Raw genomic sequence first — 23474 nt, 5'->3', positions numbered from 1 at the left:
GTCTCGGAGATCAGTGGAGTGGAGGGACAGGTGGGCGGCCCCAGGCACCCAGAGACTCGGGCTCTCGCCCAGGCTGCACATGAAGGGCCCTGGAGACCCCTCTGAGGTCGCGGGTTCGCCCCAGGCTGGAGGGTGCCCGTTTCTGCGTGGTTTATGTGAGTGCTTACAAACTCGCAACACACTTCTGTGTGCCTTTAGCATTTTGGAGCAAGAAATTAGAATTCTCACAAATTCCCTAAATCATAACTTACTCTTAAAATATGTCAAACATTCTTCATACTTTTCCTGTTATTACAGAAATCTGAAAAAAAACTCTGTTTAACAAATAGGATTATTAAACTTAATAGTGTTTACAAAGAACTTCAGTCTCTAGGGAATATTTAAACCTTGGAAAACACCAGAGAACGTACTGGATAGTATTCAAATGTTAACATTCAAATAGCCTAACAAGGTTAAGAGTACAGACGAGTATCAGAATTGCCAAATTAAGAATTTATTTTGCTTCCAAAGCTTATTTCTTAGAACACCACTCACAGGATTTGTATAAAGCATACTACGTGTACACATTTATCTTATTTGCAGGAGTAGCTCAGGGTTTGCAGTGGACAGGGCTAGACAATCCCAGGCAAAACGAGATGGAAACCACTCCTCTTCTATACTCCTGTTCTGGCTAGGTAACTGTACACTCAACTCTATAAGCAACCGTTTCTTGCTCTAGTTTTTATCTGACGGAGATGGGTTCCTTCAAACCAGTAACAGCTTTATGCTTTTAAGCTTCAGTATTCACGGATACTTTACTACTTCTTCTCGTTCCCTCAACTGATTCTCCCAGGGTTCTGGAGTCATAAATCGTGTTTCCTGAGAAGTGCTAGGAAGGAATTCCCGGGTGGAAACCCTCAAGTCTAGCCCCCGCCCCCACAGCACATCAAGGGCAATGTGGTAGAGCTGGGCAAGCCTCTCAGGCTGTTCCCTCATCTACAGAATGAAGACGACATCACTGGCCTCCAGATCTGTGGGGAGGAAACCACACAACATACCAACCCACCACACTGTTAAGGCAGATGTTTTAGGAATGAACAGCTCTTCCTTAGAGACGGCTATAGCAGGTTCTCTGGCCTACAAAGAGATATAGCCAGCCTCTTTAAATGGCATTGAAACATGTAAAATATCATGTATGAAACGAGATGCCATTCCAGGTTTGATACACGATACTTGATGCATGGGGCTAGTGCACTGGGACGACCCAGAGGGATGGTATGGGGAGGGAGGAGGGAGGAGGGTACAGGATGGGGAGCACATGTATACCTGTGATGGATTCATTTTGATATTTGGCAAAACTAATACAATTATGTAAAGTTTAAAAATAAAATTAAAAAAAAAAAATAAAAGAGACCGTAAGAGCTTCAGGTTTAGAGTCAGACACTTGGTTTCAGAGCCCATTTTGCCACTTATTTTAAGCGTCTCTACTCTCCAATCTCAGGTTTCAACTGCAAGATGAGGGTAAGCTGGGTTACAAGGATAAATGTTAAGACCTAGGACAGTACCTGCAGAGAGAGCTGGTGTTCTCTATTTCCTATAGTCAGCTGTGACACTGAGGCAAAGGCAGGCCAAGAAACAGTTTTCAAAGCACACTCGGCACAGAAAATGAACCAATGATAGTCAGAGACAGGAAAATCTCCTTGGGAATTAATCCCACTTTAAGAAAGTTCAAGGAAAAAATAATTGGATTTTGCCAGCCTGGTAAATGAGAAAGTAACTGTGGAAAGTAGAGAAAGCTTTAGTTATTCAAATCCTGGAAACATCAATTTGGGAAATATATACCAAACCATGTGCAGGAGACCAAGTCGCCGTGCGCATGCCCCTCACCTGGTGCAACGCACAATCCAGGAGGAGACGGACCCGGATGCGCAGAGGGAACAGGACCCCAGGGCAGGGGCGACTCCCTCCAACTGGACACCAGGCCCGCAGAAGAGCAGCCACACTTCTCCAGCACTGGCGCAGAGGGTGCTCGGGCAGAGGCGACAGCCCCAACACAGGGCACCAGCCTGGCACCCACGGGTGCCAGGCAGAAGAGGAAAGGTGGAGGTGGCGGTGGCAAAGTGAGCTGGGGCAAGGCTCTGAAGGGCCCTGAGAGGGGGGTCACCCTGTGGCAGAGCCGGGAGGGGGCCTAGGTCAGGCTCTCTTCTCACCCCCGGGGGCTGACGACGGAGCAGCCGACGGAATGAGCAGCCTTGGCTCTCCCCTCTGTAACACAAGCGGCCCCTTTTCTGGGCCTCAGGCCAGTTCAATTCCCTTCAGTCATCTATAAAACTGGCTTTACAGATGCCACTGGGTCCTTGCTTGGCCTGACTGGCCCCACATCCTCTTCCAGCCTCAGGGGTCTTGAACATTACAAAATCTATAAGACTGGCTTAGGCTACTGGTTTACAAACTTGTAACAGCAAAAACTTAGCTCAATACATAAAAATTAATAATAAAAGCATGGGTGTGCTGGCTGAAGTATGAGCAGACCTCAGGGTCCCTCCTGTGAACCCCTGGGGTTCTGGTCTGGCAGCTCCCGCGGGTTCTTCCCACTTTAGGATGCTCGGCTTCCATGCTCACATCAGAAGGTCAGTGTGGTAGGCTCAGAACCCATGTCTCTGTTGAGCAAGGGACCCTAGCTTTCTGAGGTCTGTCACCTTCGGGCTAGGAAAGAGTCAAGACCAACTCTCAATCCTTGGGGCTGTGTCTAAGCCCTCCCCTCCCAGTCCTACCTGCATTCATGAAGCCCTTTCCCAGGCCCACTTCCTCAGGACTCGGGAATAACAACCACCACCTTCAGCTAGAGGAAATAATCCTGCTTGTCCCTGACATTCCACCATTAGCGATTCATCCTGTGGATAGAGTGCTTCCAGCTCCCCTAGAAGGTGACCTTCACCCCACACACTCCTGGGTGACAGGCCGCCAGGTGATTCCTCACCAGAAGCAGGAGAGTGATAACATACGTGGTACTCAGTTTAGGCTCAATGAACAGGGAAGACCAGCCGCACCCTCACTGTGACCTTGCCACTCCTGGCCACCTTTATGCATGAGGCACTCAGAGACAAGTGCCACCGGGTCCTTGCTTGGCCTGACTGGCACAGCATCCTCTTCTAGCCTCAGGGGTCTTGGACCTTCACCCTCCGCAAGTTACTTAGCTCCTCTGTGCTGAGAAATGCATGGAATCCAGAGATGCGAGACAGAAGCCGCCCTTCAGCTGGAGAACAGATAATGATGGCTCTTAGGGGCACCCAGCAGGAGGCATGAAAGCCCCCACTCACTCCTCCTCCATGCCCTCCTCCAGCCACTTTAAATAGTGCACATCTCCTTGGTCCATGGGAAGACTGAAGAGCTCTGGGATTTCAAAAGGATGCACCAACCTTTGGAAAGAAAGCAGAGTCCCGTGAGTGGCATATAAGCCTGTGCCATAAAACCCAACTGGCCAGCCTCCCTTGAGCCCCTCCACAGTCGGCCTGCAGCCCACCTGTCCGGCCCCACGGCCCACCACTCCTAAGCCTCTGACCCATCTGTCACCAAGTAAAATTAGGCCAGATGGCATTAGAGTCTCACAGACATGGGTTCAAATTCTAAGTCTGCCACTTACTAGCCATGTAAGCACGGACGTATCTCTTCATTTCGCTGAAGCACCCACAAGAGGAGGGTGAAAATAGTACTGGATTGCTGGGGATTAAATGAGCGAGGTATACACGGCACTTAGCAGCCACACCGACAGGCACTGTGAGCATCTGGCAACAGTCAGCTGCTGTCTTTATTTATCACTACCCTTCACTCCTTACCGCGCCTGCCCCTGCACCTCTCTGTTCCCCTTCTATTCCTGCTGCTAAATTGAAAGCCTCTCTACTCCTCAAGGCTCATTGCAACCAATGACCTCTCCCCAGGGATCTTCCTTGACCATCCAAACCCACAGCAGTCTCTCCCTTCTCCTCGTCTCTCTCACCTAGTCCTGAGCACACGTGCTCTCTTCACTTTGCAAACTGACAAAGCAAAAGACACGGCCTCAGTCCCACCTGTTGAGCTGGGGCAACAGTCCTCTGCTCTCCTGACTTCAGGCACTGAAAAGCTCTCATGAGAGGCTGCTTACTAAATCACAACATGTGCACGCAGTTGCTTGAACAGTAGGAGCAGGTCGCGTAATTTTATCCAGTGCCTGAGAAGAATGAATTTTCCTAATTTATTTCATGGAGACCCAGACCAGTGGTCCTCTGACCCCTGGGGAACTTTCAAGCCTCTTTCAGGAGGTCCAAGGGGCCAAAACTATTTTCACAACAATATTGTTATTTATCTTTTCACTATGTTGACATTTGCACTGATGGTGCAAAAGCAATGATGGGTAAAACTGGTCACACCTTAGCATGCATCAGGACAGCAGCCCCACACTCTACTGGCCGTCACGATATTCTTCACCGTCGCATATATACATGCATTTTTTTACTTTTTCATGCATTTTTTTTAAAGTCAAATTCACCTAAGAACATTTCTGATAATGTGGCAAAAATTCCTATTTTTATTAAAGTTTGACTCTTGAGTGTGTCTTTGTAATATTCTGTGTGACAAAATGGGAACTATACATACAGTGCTTCTGCTGTCACACCTGAGCTCAGTGCTGTCTTAAACTTGCCTGATTTGAGTCACAAGCTAAACCAGACCTTCTTCCCACAGTACACCATTTTTACTTTCCAGCTTGAGTAACCATCATTTGTCTGTCAATTTCACAAATTAAGGTGACTCAGGTTTGAGTATTAGGTACACATTTTCTCAAATATGAACAAATATTTGGCCATCACTCAAATGAAGACAATTTACATCGTTTATTGCCAATCAAAAAATTCACTTAAAAAAAATTCATGTTTTAGGGGTAGGGGAGGGAAGGGTTGGGAGTCTGGGATTAGCAGATGTAAAGTGTTATCTGCAGGGTGGGCAAACCACAAGGCCCTGCTGTGCGGCACAGGGAGCTCCATCCAGTATCTGGTGATAAACCATGATGGGAAAGAACATGGAAGAGAAGACCATACGTACAACTGCGCCCCTCTGCTGCACAGCAGACCACACGCTGCATAGTGCTGTGCAGTGTTCAGTTCAGTCGCTCAGTCCTGCCCAACTCTGCGACCCCATGAACACTAAGAAAAAATTCATGTTTTTAAGCAAAAATCAGAAGTTTTGAAAATTTGAATATATCACTTTCATAACTTGAAAGTGTCTCAGAACTTAAGAGATGCTTTTGAGGAGATCCAGTTCTCTTATTAAGCCAGATTTTGCAAAAATGTAGAAAGATGCCATTCTTCGCACTTTCTTTACTTTTGGAAAATATGGTTACTTCCCATAAGAAGGCATTGCCAGCATACTGTTTCACTGCACTACACTTCACTGCAGATACTGCGTGTTTTACAAACTGACGGTGTGTGGTAACCCCACACTGGACAAGTCTAGTGACACCAGCTTTGCTCACTGTATGCTTCTGTGTCACGTTTTGCTAATTCTTGCAAAATTCCAAACTTTTTCATGATAATTCTATTTCTTATGGTGATCTGACAGGGGTGATCTTTGATGTTACTATAACTGTTTTTTGTTTTGTATTTTTAAATTAAGGTACGTACTTTGTTTTCTTTAGACACAATGGTATTGTTACACACTTATACTGCAATGTAGGGTAAACGTGTAACTTTCACACACCCTGGGAAATCAGGAAGTGACATCACTCGCTTCACTGAGGTGGTCTGGAACCACACCTGCAATGTCTCCAAGGTGCGCCTGCATTTACTTCCGTTCATATGTTGTTATTCTATTACTGTTATTTTCAGTGAACTAAAACTATATATCTTAAACATTTCTCAGCTTTAACTTCTAATCCAGTAAACTTTGAGAGAACCAACATAAGTGAAGCTCTTTTGGGTCCTCAGTAATTTTTAAAAGTGTAAAGGGATCCTGAGACCAAAATTTTTAGAACCACTGGTTTGAAAGTAATAATTCATTTTACAGGAACCTCCCTGGTGGTCCAGTGGCTAAGACTCTGCACTTCGAATGCAGGGGCCTGGTTTCCATCCCTGGTCAGGGAACTAGATCTCACAGACGTCAACTGAAGATTCCGCATGCTGCAATGAAGACCTGGTGAAGTGGATCAAAGGTGCTCAGTCTTGTCTGACTCTTTGTGACCCCATGGACTACACAGTCCATGGAATTCTCCAGGCCAGAATACTGGAGTGGGTAGCCTTTCCCTTCTGCAGGGGATCTTCCCAACCCAGGGATCAAACCCAGGTCTCCCGCATTGCAGGCAGATTCTTTACCAGCTGAGCCACCAGGGAAGCCCAAGAATACTGGAGTGGGTGGCCTATCCCTTCTCCAGCAGATCTTCCTGACCAGAATTGAACTGCATTACAGGCGGATTCTTTACTAACTGAGGTATCAGGGAAGCCCTAATATCAGGGAAGACCTGGTGCAGACAAGTAAATATTTTTAAAAATAAACTAATTTAAAAAAGAACAACAACTCATTTTATAAATAGAGTCTATGGGACAGGGTCATAGCCAAGGTCACATGGGAGGCTGGTGACCAGGCTCAAGGTCACCTACTTCGCAAGCTCATTCACTTAGTAGCCAGCAGGCCCCTGGCTAGGGGGAGATGGCGCTACTACCTGATGTAGCTGGAAAGCATATGGATCTTGGAAGTCTTTGTCTTTATTAACTGTAAAAGAAAAAAAAAAAACACTGGTTTAGGATCTCAGCTCCAGCCCCACAGCCCTCCATTCCTCTGGCTTTTTAGGAAACAGCACTCCCCCAGGTCCCCAGCCCAGTCACTGACAAATGGGCATAGGGCATCTTGTGTGGGGCAAGAACCTCAGTCAGTTATCTTTGCTAATATTTAATTGGAACTTTGCTCTCACTCTTTCCCAATTAAGGCCCCATCCCTCCAGCTTCACTCACCAACAGGACCTCAGTGGCTTCTTCTATTTCTCCATTCCAATAGTATCTGGAGAAAAGAACAAAAAAAACAAGTATCAAGCTTATAATATGTGCTGTGCTTAGTCACTCAGTTGTGTCTGACTCTTTGCGACCCCATGGACTGTAGCCCACAGCCTCCTCTGTCCATGGGCATTCTCCAGGCAAGAACACTGGAGTGGGTTGCCATGCCCGCCTCCAGGGGAATCTTCCCAATCCAGGAATCAAACCAGGGTCTTCTGCATTGCAGGTGAATTCTTTACCAGCTGAATTACCAGGGAAGTCCACTTACAAGATGAGCCCAGTGAAATAAACCTGGCCCAATTTGCTGACTTGCTAAAGTGGAAACTTTAAAATCTTTCCAAGCTCATATGAAAAAGCCTGGAGTTGGCCAAGGCCCTACAGGCCATCTAGTCTAAACATTCTAATGCATGCCTCCAGCTCCTGACTCAACTTTTCTGGAAGTAAGAGGCTCATGTCTCTTGAGGAAGCCCATCTACCTTAACGGTTTTCACATGAGATGGTTTTTCTCATGGTGTGCCCACATTTGCCCGGAGAAGGCAATGGCACCCCACTCCAGTACTCTTGCCTGGAGAATTCCAGGGATGGGGGAGCCTGGTGGGCTGCTGTCTATGGGGTTGCACAGAGTCGGACATGACTGAAGCGACTTAGCAGCAGCAGCAGCAGCCGACATCTGCCACCCAATTGTCTTCCCCAACTTCCACGTGACAGCCCTGCAGAAACTCCTGTATGTTCCCCTCCAAAGTGGGCGTTTCCAGCTCATTCAGTGCTCACCCCACACTGCTGGCTTCTGTGCACCTCCCCATCCTCTGGGCTGGTGCTACTTGTATCACTGGCTCTCGAAGCTGAGCGCCCACCGAGTGATCAATGGGAAAGCACAGGACTTATTCAGGGAAGAAGCAAGCTTCATAAAATACAGAGCAGGTCTCAAAGTTCAAAACAGAGTCAGTGACAATGTTCAGAAAAAGAGCAGAACAGCATCATGGGAGGGAGAGAAACTGGCCTGAGAATATCTGTGCTGACCCAGGGCGGGTCTAAGAAGGCTCCGGCCCCTGACCTCACCCCACAGAGCTGTGGTGAGAGCGTGAGTCACGAGGAAGGACGAGCATGAGGACAGTGGCAGGCTGAAGTTCCAGTCTAGCTTCCCAGCACTAGCTCCCAGACTGGCTTTATGTGAATCACTTAATACGACCTCTTAAAAATTCAGAGACTCAAGCCCCATCTCAGGGAGACTAAACAGATCCAGAATGGAGCTCAGGCATCTAAAGTACAGCCAGACTTGGGAGCCACGGCGACAGGTGACGGGCGCACGCGGCATGTCACTGCTGGGCAGGGGCAGCTTTCACGGCGACAGGTGACGGGCGCACGCGGCGTGTCACTGCTGGACAGGGGCAGCTCTCATGCTCCAGCGCTTCTCTGTCCTCACCTGTAGAACAGGCACCTCTCCCTCTCTCATCAGGGCAGGAAGGAGGCAAGAAGCAAGCTGACCAGAGAGAGTTAAGGCACAAGACAAATCCTGCACGGGTAGTACTAGGACGCTGAAATATCGTTTTTTATCATTTTATTTACTTTTAATTTGAAGATAAGTGCTTTACAGTATTGTGTTGGTTTCTGCCAAACATCGATGTAAATGGTTTCATGTCCCCTCCCTCCCTCCTGAACCTGTTTCCTACCCCCCACCCATGGTGATGCATTTTGATGAGGGAAATGGTGTGGGCCTGGCTTAAGTAAAAGAGCCGATCAAATGAAAGGCAGACAATACAAAGAAACAGCCTGTCACACATGCCAAACTCAAAGTTTTTCAGAGAATCCAAAAGCAATAGGAATTATAATCTCTGATATCCTTAGCTGGCTTACTCAGACTGGCTTACCCAGTCTGACTTCTTTGCTAACAGCAAGCTAATTGATTGACTGATTTAAACAAAGAATGAGGAAACAAGACTCACTGTTCCTAGACTGTAGATTTTTTTTCTGCCTTCTCTAAACATAGCCTGTTTTTGCTTTGGCTGAATGGCATAAACCCACTGGTTGATTTCCTTTGAATACAGACCGACAGTGAAGTACTGATTAAGTAAATGCCTTTGCGTTGTTCTTTTACAGTTTCCCATTAGTTCAGTGCCCGAATTTCCACCAGGCAGGACCTGACAGAGCACTCTCACACCCCTCCACTGGCCAGAGCAGAACTCACAGTGAGGAGGCCTTAGGCAGGATGTTCACAGAGGCAGCCAGCTTCTTATCCAGGATAGCCCTAAAGCAAAGAGAGAGCATGCCGGTTACTGGGGCAAGTGTCCAGCATCTGAAGAGATGGGAGAGGATACAGGAGTTCCTGGGAGTTTCCCAAGAAACCTAAGTCTAAACAGATAACCATTTAGAGTGCCCCTCCCAAGTCAAACCAGTACGTTCCATAACTGCCACGCACAGACCCTCTGCAGACAGAACTGTTTATAAGTCCTTCCCTGAGGGGGAGAAGTAGGGAAGCAGCTATGCAAAGGCTGTTTCAAGGACAGGCCCAGTCGGCTTGGGGAATGGGAATCTGTTAGCCCTGGAAGGAGAACAGAAAGACCTGGATTCCAATCCAACCCTGCAGCAGGATGGCTGTGTGACCTTATGCAAGCTCCTTTCATTCCAGAGATCAGTATTTGAGCACCTATCCAAGACAGGCGCGACCGCCTCACTCAGCTTGACTCTCCTGCTATACAACCAGGAGTGATTCAGTCGATGGGTTCCAACCCTTTTCACCACCAAATACTCCTTTTATCATGTCAACTTCTTTTCCTCTTCTCTCTTGGATATGTGCTAGGCTCTCACATGATATCTACAGATCAGAGGTGTCTGATGACCACGTGGAACTGATACAACTCGAAGGAAAAGCAAAAAAAAAAGCAAAAAAAGGGCATCCTGTCCTGCGACTGGCAAACACAGGCTCTTTACACTTTTCATTTTTGTGATGCTTCCTACCACAGTCCTAAGAGCACCATCTCCACCTTTGCAGACCTCTAAGCACTGGGGATTTTGTTTTGACAGACCACAGACTGGAATTCTTGTTCTGAGAGTCTGATTCCTGTGCAGGGCCCTGGTGAACACGGTACAATGTGCCTGAACCAGTGTGCAGTGTCACAGAGACAAGCACCACTGCGTCGCCCATGCAGGGAAGTGTCCCCAAGGCTCAAACCCTAAGCCCTGGGGATCAGGCAGGCCAGACAAACCCGCCTCGGGTGTGCCGTCAGCCACGGAGGCCGTCTCAGTTCTCTGAAGTGTGTGGCCACTGCCAAATACAACGAGTCTGAGGCCTGAGCCCTGATCCCTCCTTTCTTTGACCGCTGCCAAGAGAACTGACCTACTTTCTCTCCTCCCAAGTTCCCGGCTGAACAGTGTTCTATTTAAGGCTCCACATTAATGTGGTATTATCACCACCCTCATGCCCTTGGAAAGTTCCAGGTGGTAAATAAATCCCTGACTCTAAGGAGAGGCACACGGCCCAAATTTGTTTAAGCAACTGCTACAAGTCTTGCTCACTCAATCAAGTCATCTGCTGAGAAATCACATTGCACTAGTTCTGAAAGTGACATGCAAACACAAGGAATGAGTTAAACCTTTAGAAAAAAAAATAATCCATTGCTTCACGGGCCTCCAATCTCTTTGGCAGTGTGAACTCCTTGGTGACTAATCACAGCAACTTGTACTTGGGAAAAAGACTGTAACGTTCTGGAGGACTATGTTATTCAAAATGCTCCTATGGCGAAAAAGAAAAAAAAACACGAGAGAGAGAAAACAAATGTACAAGCTGATGGGTAAAACACACACCGAAGTCCAGCGGTGAGTCACAGAGTGGGAGCTCAAGCCCCCGTGCTCGTCTGAGTAAAGCGGAAGGCAGGCCTTCAAGGGTCTTCAGAAACTGCAAAGATCGCAGACTAGAGGCTCGTGGACCAAACACATGGTTTGGCTCTCACGGCATTAAAAAAAAATCTTGACTTTGTTACCAATATTTACTATTAGGGTACTTTACATTCAAAAATACACATTATCTAGCTTCTCACCAAAAAATGAATCTTAGAACATTTTGGACCCGTAGTCCTACAAGGTCACTTTCAGCCAGAGCTGAGCAGGGGCTGCTACCTCCAGGCATGGCGGGAGCTCCTCGGGTCAGTCAGTTTCCACTCTCCCTCCTCCCACACCTGGGGCACACAAGGCTTGCTAACTACTGCCATTCTTCTTCATGACACCCCAGCCCACTTCACGCAGGCTGAAGCAGCCTGCCTGTCGACACCCGTGCCTGTGACCCTGGTCTGATCTAATCCCCTTTCCCTATGTAAGAGACCAAGGCCCAGCGAAGGAAGACGTGTCTAAGGTCATCTGTGGTGCTGTCGGCAAAGAGGACACAGCGTCCAGCTCTCCTAGTCCAGCACTCAGGTTTCCGCCCTGGCCCCAGCTAGAGACGTTTCCAGTTTAGAGGGTGTCTGTCACCGAAGAGCTCTAAGAACATTACCAGGAGCCAGAATGGAACTGAACCAGACCTAAGAGGCACCTCTAAAGAACACTGAGAAGAGCGAGCCCCAGACTGGAGCCGAAAGGCCTGGTCCCAGCACCAGTTCTGTGGGCAGAGCCGAGCTACCTGCCAGCTAACATCTGTGGGGCCCTCCCTACCACACACCTATTACTCTCTCCTATAAACCCTGGAAACGAAATCTATTTGCCTCTCTTCTCCTCCAGTTGGATCATCAGTGAACAGAACGGCTGAAGGGAGACTCCACTTGGGACTTCCAGTCCAGCTGGTGGGCTACACACACACACTGCAATCTTCCTTTTACACCCCGTGCCAGAGACAGCAGAGAACATTTCTGATGTAGCCATGCCGGAGCACAGCAAGGACACTGTATACGCCGGCAGCTAAGGAAGCCCTGAAGAACACAGGCAGCGCTGAGACAGGCATGGGAGCCCTGAAGAGTACAGGCAGCGCTGAGACATGCATGGGAGCCCTGAAGAATATAGGCAGTGCTGAGACATGCATGGGAGCCCTGAAGAGTACAGGCAGCACTGAGACATGCATGGGAGCCCTGAAGAACACAGGCAGTGCTGAGACATGCACGGGAGCCCTGAAGAACACAGGCAGCGCTGAGACATGCACGGGAGCCCTGAAGAGTACAGGCAGCACTGAGACATGCATGGGAGCCCTGAAGAACACAGGCAGCACCGAGACAGGCATGGGAGCCCTGAAGAGTACAAGCAGCGCTGAGACATGCATGGGAGCCCTGAAGAGTAAGGCAGTGCTGAGACATGCATGGGAGCCCTGAAGAGTACAGGCAGTGCTGAGACATGCATGGGAGCCCTGAAGAGTACAGGCAGCGCTGAGACATGCATGGGAGCCCTGAAGAGTACAGGCAGCACTGAGACATGCATGGGAGCCCTGAAGAGTACAGGCAGCGCTGAGACATGCATGGAAGCCCTGAAGAATATAGGCAGCGCCGAGACATGCATGGGAGCCCTGAAGAACACAGGCAGCGCTGAGACATGCATGGGAGCCCTGAAGAGTACAGGCAGCACTGAGACATGCATGGGAGCCCTGAAGAACACAGGCAGCACCGAGACAGGCATGGGAGCCCTGAAGAGTACAAGCAGCGCCAAGACAGGCATGGGAGCCTTGAAGAACACAGGCAGTGCCGAGACATGCATGGGAGCCCTGAAGAACACAGGCAGCGCTGAGACATGCATGGGAGCCCTGAAGAGTAAGGCAGCGCTGAGACATGCATGGGAGCCCTGAAGAGTACAGGCAGTGCTGAGACATGCACGGGAGCCCTGAAGAGTACAGGCAGCGCTGAGACAGGCATGGGAGCCCTGAAGAGTACAGGCAGTGCTGAGACATGCATGGGAGCCCTGAAGAGTACAGGCAGCGCTGAGACAGGCATGGGAGCCCTGAAGAACACAGGCAGCACTTAGATGCATGGGAACGCGAGAGGGGACTGCCTTGTTCAAGAGCCTTCGGGTCTTTTAAAAACTGGTAGTGATCTGGTTTAGTTGGCCTCCAGCAACCTGGATAATTTTGAAGATTATAAAATTATAATTTTTCATTAACATAGTCAAAGTTTGAAACATACAGGTTGACCCTTCTAAAAATACTTCTTGAGGTGATAAATTATTCTTAGGAACTGATTCAGACTGCAGAATGTCCGCCTGCCTAGTGCTGCCCACGGGCGACTCCTGCAGCTGCTCCTGCACTTCCCCGTCAGCATCACCAGGAAGATGAGAGAGGAAAGCATCTGCAGAAAGTCAAACACCACGAGAAACAAATTCAACAATGAAGAAGAATTTACTTGAGAAAGACAAATCAATAAAACAATCAAAACCAAGATTTTAAAATAAGTACAATTATGTATACTTGAAAATTGCTAAGAGTAGATCTTAAGAGTTCTTATCACACCAAAAAAAGTAACCAAGTGATAGCTGTTTTAACTAACCTTATTGTCATAATCATTTCGCAATATATACAAATATAAAATCATCATGTTGTATATCTTAAACCTACACAATGTTATATGACAATATATCTCAATAAAGCTGCAAAAAATTGAAGTATAATTACTATCTGCAGAAAGATAAGACAAGATTATTGCATCTATAAAACAAGATCAGACAATTACAAAACAAGAGCACTTGGTTACTAAAAACAATTCGAAATCTTGAAAAGGAAACTATAGAATTCAGTCTAAAGAAAACTATAAAGTCAGTCACAGAAAACAAATTCAACATCTATCTATCTAACAGAAGTTCCAGGAAAAGGACGCAGAAAGAATAGAGAGTAGAGAGAGTATATTTAAAAAGTAAACAACTGAACATTAAGATACACTCCTAAAAACTAGCAGAGAGAAAACACATCCCCTACAGAGGAGTGAGATCCATTGCTGCTTTTCATCAGCAACCCTGGATGCAAGACAGCAGAGACCTCTCTCCAAGCTGAAACCAATCCATTCCCCTCAAATGGCCTTTCCGCTATTTAGAATCCACGCCTTAGAGCCCTTTTCTTCCCAATACCCAACACCTCGCAGATGTCACCTGAAGTTGCTCCTGACAGGACCCAGAGTGGCTGGTCCAGGGGTCCAGTGAGTTCAGCACAGGCCCTGGGTATACCAGAAGCACAGAAGGGATTTTAATTCCTAGCTGCTAAAAGCTGAGGTCCTATTTCTGGAGTAATCACATGCTCATTCAGACAAGAGCTGTTCTCCAAAAGCAACGTTAATAAGGGAAAAAACAGACATTCTGGTTAGGGGCAGGAAAGATGTAATCAAATCCAAAGTTAACCTGTGACCATCAATTTGGAAGCGGTGTGCCCCCAAAGACCAGATTCATCACACAGAACACTATAACTACCACCAAACTTCACGAATGCAGAATTGCGAGCAAGAAAAGGAGCCAGGAGTCAAGTTTTTTGCCCCTCAGCCCCACTAACCCTCTTCAGAGCTGCAGTTATAAAGGAGGGGCAACTTCCCCAGTAGCTCAGTGGTCAGGACTCGACTCTCACTGCCGTGGCTCTGGGCTCAACCCCCATTCCGGGAACCAATATGCCGCAGGCTGCACAGTGCAGCCAAAAAGCAAACGGGGTGAGGGGGAGGGGGTGGAAATCAGATACAACCCTTACTGAGCATCTGTTACATTTGAGTTCCTGGAGTAAGGACTGAACAGATATCATATCATTTAATCCTCTCAACAATGATAATTCAAAAACTAAGGTTTAGAGAAGAGGAGCAACCTGCCTGAGGTCACACAGTCAGCAAGAGACCGAGCCAAGATTTCAACTCTGTACCCATACTCTCTCCACCACTGCTTTCAGTAATTCGCCAAACACCTGGAATTGGTCTCCTCCTCCTGCTGTCTCGGTCCACATCTCTGGGACTGAGCAAAAACTATCTCCAAAAATAAAGACAGCTGGGTCAGGAATTAGAACTGTTAAATGCCCAACCTGCAGGCTTCCATCTGAGCAAGGCACCTCGCACTCTGGGTCTCAGGTCCCTTATCTGCCCCCAGGCAGCACTCAACATTTTCAGGCCCAGAAGCAGGATCCATCCAAGTGCCATTCACGCGTGCCTCTCCAGTCGCCCCAATTAGACAGCTGTGCAGTTCAGCCCTGGACAGATGGGGTTGTCAAAAGCAAAAGCAGAGTCCCGAAGTGGCCCCTCTGGAGCCTCCTGGTGGCTCCTGAGCCCCCTGGGGCAGTACGTAAGCCCCTTCCCCGTACCTGGCAATATCTCTGGCGATCTGCTCGTTGGGACAGTTGACAAAAACAATGGAGTACGTGCCGGACACATAGCTGCCAGTGAGAACGGAAAGGAACTGCAGGCTGAGGGTCCTGAGCACGGGGTATGTCAGGAGAGAGGCTGTCAGGATCTGCACAGCAGGAAAAGAAAAGCACAGATCAGCAGAGGCGTGGCCAGCTCACCACCGGCAATCTCAGGCAGACTGGAACCAGCGCGGGGCAATGTGATTTTATCCCCATTTCCCACCCACAAAATAATTCCTAGGATCTGCATTGAGCTTTAGTGCTTAATGTTTTCATGCCTAGATTATTTTCCTCTGCATTTTTCAAATGGTTTAAAAAAAAAAAAAGGCTTAAAAATTAAGACACTTGCTCAAAGTCACACAGCTTTGGGAATCCCCTGGTGATCCAGTGGTCAGGATTCTGCGCTTTCACTTCCAGGGCCCAGGTTTGATCCCTGGTTGGGGAACTAAGACCCTGTGAGACCAAAAAAGCCATGCAGCATGGCCACACACATACACAAATCACACAGCTTTTAGTTGGTGAAGCCAAGAATAGGAGTGAAGCCTGGATAACTTGAAATCCATTCCCATTGCAAAAAACTGCTACTACAGGTAATACCACCTGGCATCCACGGACCTGCTGTCATCCTGTGGAGATTATGACTGACAATAAACTCCTGTATCTGTTGATGTAACTGTTGCTGCTGCTGCTGCTAAGTCGCTTCAGTCGTCTCCGACTCTGTGCGACCCCACAGACGGAAGCCCACCAGGCTCCCCGTCCCTGGGATTCTCCAGGCAAGAACACTGGAGTGGGTTGCCATTTCTTTCTCCAATGCAGGAAAGTGAAAAGGGAAAGGGAAGTCGCTCAGTCATGTCCGACTCTTCACGACCCCATGGACTGCAGCCCACCAGGCTCCTCCATCCATGGGATTTTCCAGGCAAGAGTACTGGAGTGGGGTGCCATTGCCTTCTCCAGATGTAACTGTTAGGGAGTTAATGTCACCGCCATCCAACTGTGTACATGCCAGGTACTGTGGAGAGTCCAGTGGAAAAGGAAGCCTAATTTTACAGCAATGGGGCCTGTGCTACTCTGACAGACAACCGGTGGCGGGGGAGGCCCAAAAGGAAGGCTCCGCCTCTTGGGGGCAGGAGAGGCTTTGAAGAGAAGGGACCATCCAACTTGGAGCTGAAATAGGAGGTAGGACTGAAAAAGAAGATACGGTTAGTATGTACAAACTCAAGAGGTATTTGGGGACAGATGAATTATCCAGACTGCATGGGTCTTAGTCAGTGGGCATGGAACTGGGAGGAAAAGGGGTCTGGCTAGAGTTATAAAGGGTCAGGCTAAGGAGTGTGGGGTTTGTACTCAAGTGAGGGTGCTTTTGGAGGTTTTTTAAGTAGAAGAGCAATAACATGAGCAGGCTGAGTAGTGTAATGGGAAGGAGGATGGGAGTGATCAGAGTGATTCAAAGGCCAGTACAATGTTGCAGGAAAATATTAAGATCCTGAGCTAAGAAAATGACAGTGATAACAGGAGAGGAAAAGACAGTCAAGATACAATTTTTCTTGCTACTTTAATGATAAAACATCTAAAATAAGAGGAAATTAAAAGAATTGGAGGACATCTTCCAGGGTTCTTTGCTTGGGGGATACAAAAGAGTCATTAATAGGGATGGAGGCAACTTGCAAGGAGCCCCACCGTGAATCAGGCAAGACTGGACAAGAACACGCTTCTCCCGCCTGCCAGCCCGGGCTCATGTCTCGCTCAAACAAACCTCTGTCCTCCCACTCCTACGTTATCGCCTGGCCCTGCCTGCCTCCTACTTCTTGGCAGGGCCTGCGTGGCGTTTTTATGTCTTTAGCTTCAGTCTGGGGTGGGCTTCTCATTCCCTCCCACGACCTCCCCCAACACCTCCAGTCCAACATACTAGTCCTCAGAACTAAACCAGTGACCACACAAGAAAAAACAACCAGGGTTTTCAAGGAAGTTGTTAATGACAACTCAATTAGATTATATAGGATATAAAAACACAAAGGCACTAAACAGCAGGATTTAAAACCTAGTGTTAGTACAGCTCTCTGCAGCTCAACAAGTTACTTCCTCTCTCTTCTATAAGGGTTACCTAGAAATTGGAGGTTACAACATTTGTGCTGCCTACCTCAGAGTTGCCATGGGCTCAAACAAGATAGGAAAACCAGTTTTTGACCACTAGTCCAATAAAGAAAGGAACCACACTTTGCTCATCACTGTGTCCCCAGGACAGTTCACGGTACACAGCAGCTTCTCAAGAAATAACCTGCAGACTGGTGAATGCGCACACCAGCAAGATGCTGAGATGGAGACTAAACAGTCTTGTAAGTAGGGCTTTTAGGTCATCCACAGAGCTTTTGGCAGTGAATCGGACATACTAGAACACTCTAAGGGGTCAGATACACGACTGTAAGGTGGCTTTCAGCACGGACTCTAAACAAAAGGAGCAATGGTCTGTCCCCCAACCTAAAAAGCCATTCCTAGGGGAGATCTAGGGCATTTCAGCCAGCAGGTATCAGTGGAACACAGAGCTCACAGGATTAAATACAAACTCACCTAAAATGCATTGAAACTTTTGTGTGAACTCACAGTGAAAGAGACACTCAGAGGTAGTCTGGGCACTTGGGTATTACCTAAGACAAGCCTTCATTTAACAGATAAGGTAACTGAGGCAGTTCTGTGACTGAACCAAGACTTAAATCTAAACTCCTGCCTCCCATTCTGGGCTCTCTGAACTGCAAGGAGCATCACTAGGAAGTGACACAGCGGGGTTATTTCAGCTTCACTTAATCTAGTGGCTCTCAGCTTGAGGCAATTTTGCCCCTGCCCCAGGGGACATCTGGTCACATCTAGGGACAATTTTGATGTCATGACTGGGGAGGAAATGCCATTGGTAGAGGCCAGAATTGCTGCTGAACATCTTTCTACTGTACCATCGATCACACTGAAATACAGTGGTTTACATATGTCTCCCTCATTGGATGTGAGCTCATTCATTTCTGTATCCTCAGCACTTCACAAGCCCTGATAAGACGTATGGACTTGAGAAGTGTTTGCGGACCATCTCAACAAAGAATCAGAAGATATGAAAGGTCAGTTTGGAATCAAAGGTGGACTACAGTACATTAGAAAGTGATATTACATGAATGCAAAATACATATATCAACATATTTCCTAATAGAAACATATTTATTACTGTAAGTTTATAACATTTTCATATTTACATCTTTTCTAAGTTTACACTGTTTCAAAATATTTTATGTATCCTTTCAATTACTTCATTCTGCCTTTTTCCTTTTTTTTTTTTTGGTACTGGAGTATCTGCCTAACCTTTAAGAGGTTATGGTTTTGTTTTAGTTTTATGGTCACACCCTGAGGCATTCGGGACCTTAGTTCCCCAATCAGGGATCACACCCAACTCCCCTGCAGTAGAAGTGGAGTCCTAACCAATGGACCATTGGGGAAGTCCTGAAGAGTTCACAGTTGACTTTACAATCTGTGCTAAGGCAGAAGGGGCCTCAGAAACCCCATAGTATTTCTAAATTTATAACATACCTAGTTTTAAGGAATTTGTAAATACTCTGAAATTAACATTGTGTTTATCTATACACTTTCCTTGGGTGCAAATCCAGAATTTTCACACACCCCCCCCAAAGAAAATCTATAGTCCCCCAAAATATTAAGCATCACTGACGTGTGCCAGTTAATTAAGGGCCAGAGAGGGGAAGAAATCACCAGAAAGCTGAGCAGTGGAGCTGGGCTAGACCCCGGGGCTTCGACAGTTCTCCTTTCCATCACCTGGCCCTGCCCCAAAAGGCAGCTACCAGCAGCACCACCAACAGACTCTCTGCAGCCACTGCCAACCTGCACGTGTTAAGATACTTCAGAGATGAGACAGCAAAGCCCCCAGAAAAACGACGCGGTAACTGCACTGGCAAGAGGAAAAGAAACTAGCATGGGACCTTTAGATGAGAACGCACCAGCAAACACCCCTCACCACCCCACCCTCCCGGGCAGTACAGCCCAGTCACTCCTCCTCAAAGGCAGGGCAGAAAGGGGTGCTGGTAAGCTTCAGAATCACACCACAATCTCCAGGACACTGGGTGGTGCCCCCAGGGATTTCACCATCCACCCCTACCTGCCTGCCCCCAGCTCAAAATCCCAGGAGTACACAACACAAATGCCCCTTCTTCCCTCAGTCCCCAGGCTGGAGGTTTAGAGACGAGAGGATTCACAGCATCATACTGTGGGACACTCACCAAGAGGCATATAAAGATAGAGGGCCGAGTGGAGCCTGGCAGAGGGCACCGTGAGCCCAGCCTGTCCATGGCGTCGCTGGTGACTGAGCCAGCACAGGCTATGGGAACTGCAGCCTGAGGGAAAGTCGCTGGCGGACGGATGGGCTCCAAGGGCCTGAGCCCCTCTCCTCTTACCACCTGCTGCCTGCCCCACTGCCCGGCCAGGTCCCAGCCAGGCTGGCTGGAAGGAGAGGGTGGAGGGGGCGGGGAAAGAGCGACTCATTTTTCACTGGGCAACTCTCTAGAAACATATAACCCAAACAGCCTGTGCAAACCTCCAACCCCTGCAAAAAAAAAAATACTAATTTTCCCTCCCCATTCTCACATATACCAAAAACCATAAAATTCCCTGAGGTGTACAGATTAAAGCTTCTTAGATATATAAAACCTTCAGAAACCATAGCCCACAAACACAAATACACAGAACTCTTCCACTGAGGCCCATCCCACCAAAAAAAAAATAAAAACAAACCCAAATAAATGAAGCCCACATGTGGCTGACTTCATGTCCCCCAACAGCATTTTAATCCTCCCTGGTTTAAAACAAACACTCCTGCTGCTGACCGCTCTCCCTGTAAACCCACCCATCTTTCAAGGCCAGCTGATCAGTGCAGCCTTTACCAAGGTTAATCCCAGGGTCCCACTTCCCCTAAGGCACTCTGTCCACACTTCCGAGGCAGCATTCAACGTCAGCTGCTAAAACAAACTCAAAAGCAGGAAGCTCATGACTGTTACCCTTTGGGGACGCAGAGTCCACTGCTGTCCGGGTTTCCAAGTTTTTAATCCAGCTTCTTAATGTGAAACTTCTTAATTTTTAAATGACCACACTGCTGGTAAGACCCTAAGTAAATTTTTAAGCCGAGGAAAGCTACTTTTCATCTTGACTGTAGTGGTGATTACACAAACATTAAAAAATTCAACAAACTGTACACTTAAATTGGTAAATTGTATTCTATGTAAATAGTACCCTAAACAAAGCAGGTGGGGAGGGGAATGCTGAAAACCAATTAGGAATTGTTTTGAACTGGGCAGACAAAACAAAACCTACCTGGTTCCCAAACTGTCGGGCAAGCTGCCAGTTCCCAGCTTCTGTGTTTAACTGCCTGTTTACCCGTCTGCCTTATTCCTTGGGACTATTATCTTAAAAGGCCTGACAGCACTTTCTAGCAAAGTGCCTGACAAAGCCAGCTGTAGCCCTAGTTCTACCATTTATGATGGCTGTGTAGACTCAGGCAAATTACTTAACCTCTCTGAGCTTTGGGGGCTTTTTTTTTGGTAAAGAAAGAGCTAATACCTCTTTCATAGATCTAAAGTGAAGATTAACAGAAGACAAATGTAAGAGTGTTTTATAAAATGTAAGACCACGTCAGCATTTCAAGAGCCTTCTCATGCCACTACCAAACAAGGTTAACTCAGAAAATCTCCAGTTGTGATTGAAGAACTTAGCATGTATGAAAGAAACAGGATTATAAAAAATGAGGCTGAGTGGTCCTTAAAAAAACCCTTTATATTCAAAGTCCACTAACATAAATCAAGACTGTGATCTTTTAAATCCGTTATATTAATAGGAAAGGTCACTGTTAATGACCATTTTACCTTAGATCCTGAGATGATGTCCCAGAATTTAGCACAGGTTCCTGCACAGATTATGTTCAATAAATATTTGTTGAATGACTAAATGATACGGATGTGTGGCTGGTGATGACAAGGATGGTCATGATGAAGGTGATGCTGGGGCAAAGGATGGCAAGGGATGAACTGCTATCTGGAAGAAACCACCTCTGGATTCTCTTCTTTCTGCATGCAACTCAGGCACCTCTACTCTCTTCAGAGTCAATTCCAAGGTCAGATTCCAAACGTCCAATTCTGCATTTATGAACTTGGCAGATCGTTCAGATCTAGTAAGAGCCTCAGTGCCCCTGCCTGAGATCACAGGCTCTTCTGGAGGCATCTTGCCTTCTCTCTTTCTTTCCTCCTCCTTACTGGATTCAGAGGTGAACTCAGACTCTTCAGAGTCAGAGTCTGTACCCGTCTCTTTCATCCGCAATACTGTCTGTATCTTCCTTCTCTTTCTTCAGCAACTCTACTTTATTTTGAAAGTTCTTCAGCACCTCTTCTATAGGTATACAATTTATTGAAGTCTCTTTTTTAAAGGCCAAACCTCGATCCAGGAAAGAATCCATATCAATCGCAGCACGGATGCAGTCTGACACCTGGTGTAGGACAGCATTGTTTCCTTAGGTTCATCTTTATCTTTGGTTCCAAAGATTTGCCTTCTTCCTCTCAAGGTACAGACGTGTATCTATCATCTCAAGATACAGACTCTCTGTTACTGCCAAAGCTTGAGACTTAAGTTTCATATTGATGAATTTAAAGCCCATCCAATTTGCAGACTATGAATTTTTTTTCAGCTTCTTCTTTAGCTCCAGGGAAACATGCATACATAGCAAAGCTTCCACCAAGCTTTATCAAGAGCATCTGGTTTATCATCCATCACCTCTTTTATTACCAAAGTGCCAGCAATGCTGAATTGTTGCCACGTTTCTTTTAAAGTGAGCAAAGGTTTTTTGTTTTTTTTCCCAATACCATGGGCAAAATGGTCAAACATATGCTTGGTGTACCCCATGAATGCTTCAATTACACTCTGATCCAAAGGCTAAAGATAGCTAGTGCGTTCCAGACAGAGAAACATAGTAACAACGTTGGGATGAGCAAGGAATAATGAGTCTGGGTGATTGGGAACACTATTAGCGTACTCTGAAGGCAAGATTTGGGGGAGTTAAACAAATCCAGGCTCAAAGAATAAAACAATTATGGAGCCAATCCAAAATGAGGGTAGCTGTTAACGATAAGATTAGTGATGGCCAGAAAAACAAGAAAGCATATCTTTTTTCATAAAACAAGTGGAATTTGGGGTCTTTGTCACCTGCGGCACTGGCACGAAATGTAAGGGAAATCCTGTCCTTGGCGTCCTCTAAGTTTCCCGGATTTCTGTCTTTTCCCCCAAAAGTACACAAAGGCAAGCACTTCCAAAGCAGGCTCATTTCCTTGATGGTGAAGACCTATTGAGGTTAAAGCCTCTAGCTCTGATCAGTTTCTAGAGTTGCTTGGAATACGTGGGTGGTGACTGGGTATTTAACGGATCTTCCATCAAACTCGAATTTCGCAGTCTATAGTAATTTCTAAACTCAAACCACCCCTTGCTCGCATGAAAACTCATCTGGGTTGTCCTTGCCAGTGGTTTCCACAGTTGCAAGTAAACCTGTTTGGCCTGGCTGCAGACAGCCTTTAGCGATCGCCGCCCCCCACCCCGCCCCCAATCCTAGACCCAAAAGATTAACTGAAGTTTCCATCTTCTCGATGTTTACATCCTTGGGAATGCACAGCACCTAGGAGCAGACGCGCGAAAAACTCTCCATGCTGGCCCCGACGGCCTTCTCGTTTTGCGTAAGGGTGTGCACGGCCCCACGTCGGTGTTACTCACGCCTTCTTACAGCTTCTCGAGAATTTTCATCTTCCAGAGGCCTGACCCTTCGCCTCCTCTTAATACGTGTTTGGCCGGGAAGCAGGATGTTCACCGCCTCCGCTCCGCCCTGGCGGCCTAAGCCTCCACCACAGCCTGGTTTTAGAGCCAGGGGGCCGATGACAAGGCCGTTTAACCTTTGGTTCGTTCTCATTCTCACCACTCCGCTTGCCGCACACTGACCCAGCCTTCGCTCTCAGTGCGACAGAAGCAACCAGACCAGACACTCGGGCCCACTGAGTGGCACCCATGATGACGCACAGCTGCCACCCCGTAACCAGCAGCGACCCCAGTGAGCCCCGGTATCGCGAGGCTTGGCAGCTCCCGAACGCGCGCGGCCCGGCAGCTGAGCAATGCTATTGGTGCGGCCGGGGCGATTTGGG

General features: G+C 47.4%; 1 protein-coding gene across 6 annotated transcripts; it reads right to left on the bottom strand.

Annotated features, from left to right (window-relative positions):
* Positions 1-471: 471 nt before the first annotated feature.
* Positions 472-23439, bottom strand: LOC113897732 (protein CutA homolog). 6 transcript variants are annotated; one of them, XR_003512412.1, is made up of 8 exons: positions 21165-23439; positions 19530-19852; positions 15220-15368; positions 9181-9240; positions 6957-7002; positions 6668-6717; positions 3977-4186; positions 3312-3398 (listed from the first exon to the last, which is right to left on the bottom strand). XR_003512412.1 is itself a non-coding variant. In XM_027550671.1 (7 exons), the coding sequence occupies exons 2-7, from the start codon at positions 19596-19598 to the stop codon at positions 4120-4122; spliced, it is 441 nt and encodes a 146-aa protein (XP_027406472.1). In that variant the 5' UTR covers positions 19599-19852; positions 21165-23439; the 3' UTR covers positions 472-4119. The 6 variants fall into 6 exon arrangements, 2 of the variants coding, with proteins under 2 accessions (XP_027406472.1, XP_027406471.1); XM_027550671.1 differs by having other exon boundaries at positions 472-4186; XM_027550670.1 differs by lacking the exon at positions 3977-4186 and having other exon boundaries at positions 472-3398.
* Positions 23440-23474: the final 35 nt, after the last annotated feature.

The sequence above is a fragment of the Bos indicus x Bos taurus genome, chromosome 8 (genome assembly GCF_003369695.1).
Source record: "Bos indicus x Bos taurus breed Angus x Brahman F1 hybrid chromosome 8, Bos_hybrid_MaternalHap_v2.0, whole genome shotgun sequence".
In the NCBI taxonomy this organism is placed as follows: Eukaryota; Metazoa; Chordata; class Mammalia; order Artiodactyla; family Bovidae; genus Bos; species Bos indicus x Bos taurus.
The sequence above is the reverse complement of the archived record's forward strand: the minus strand, read 5'-3'. Positions and strand labels throughout refer to the sequence as shown.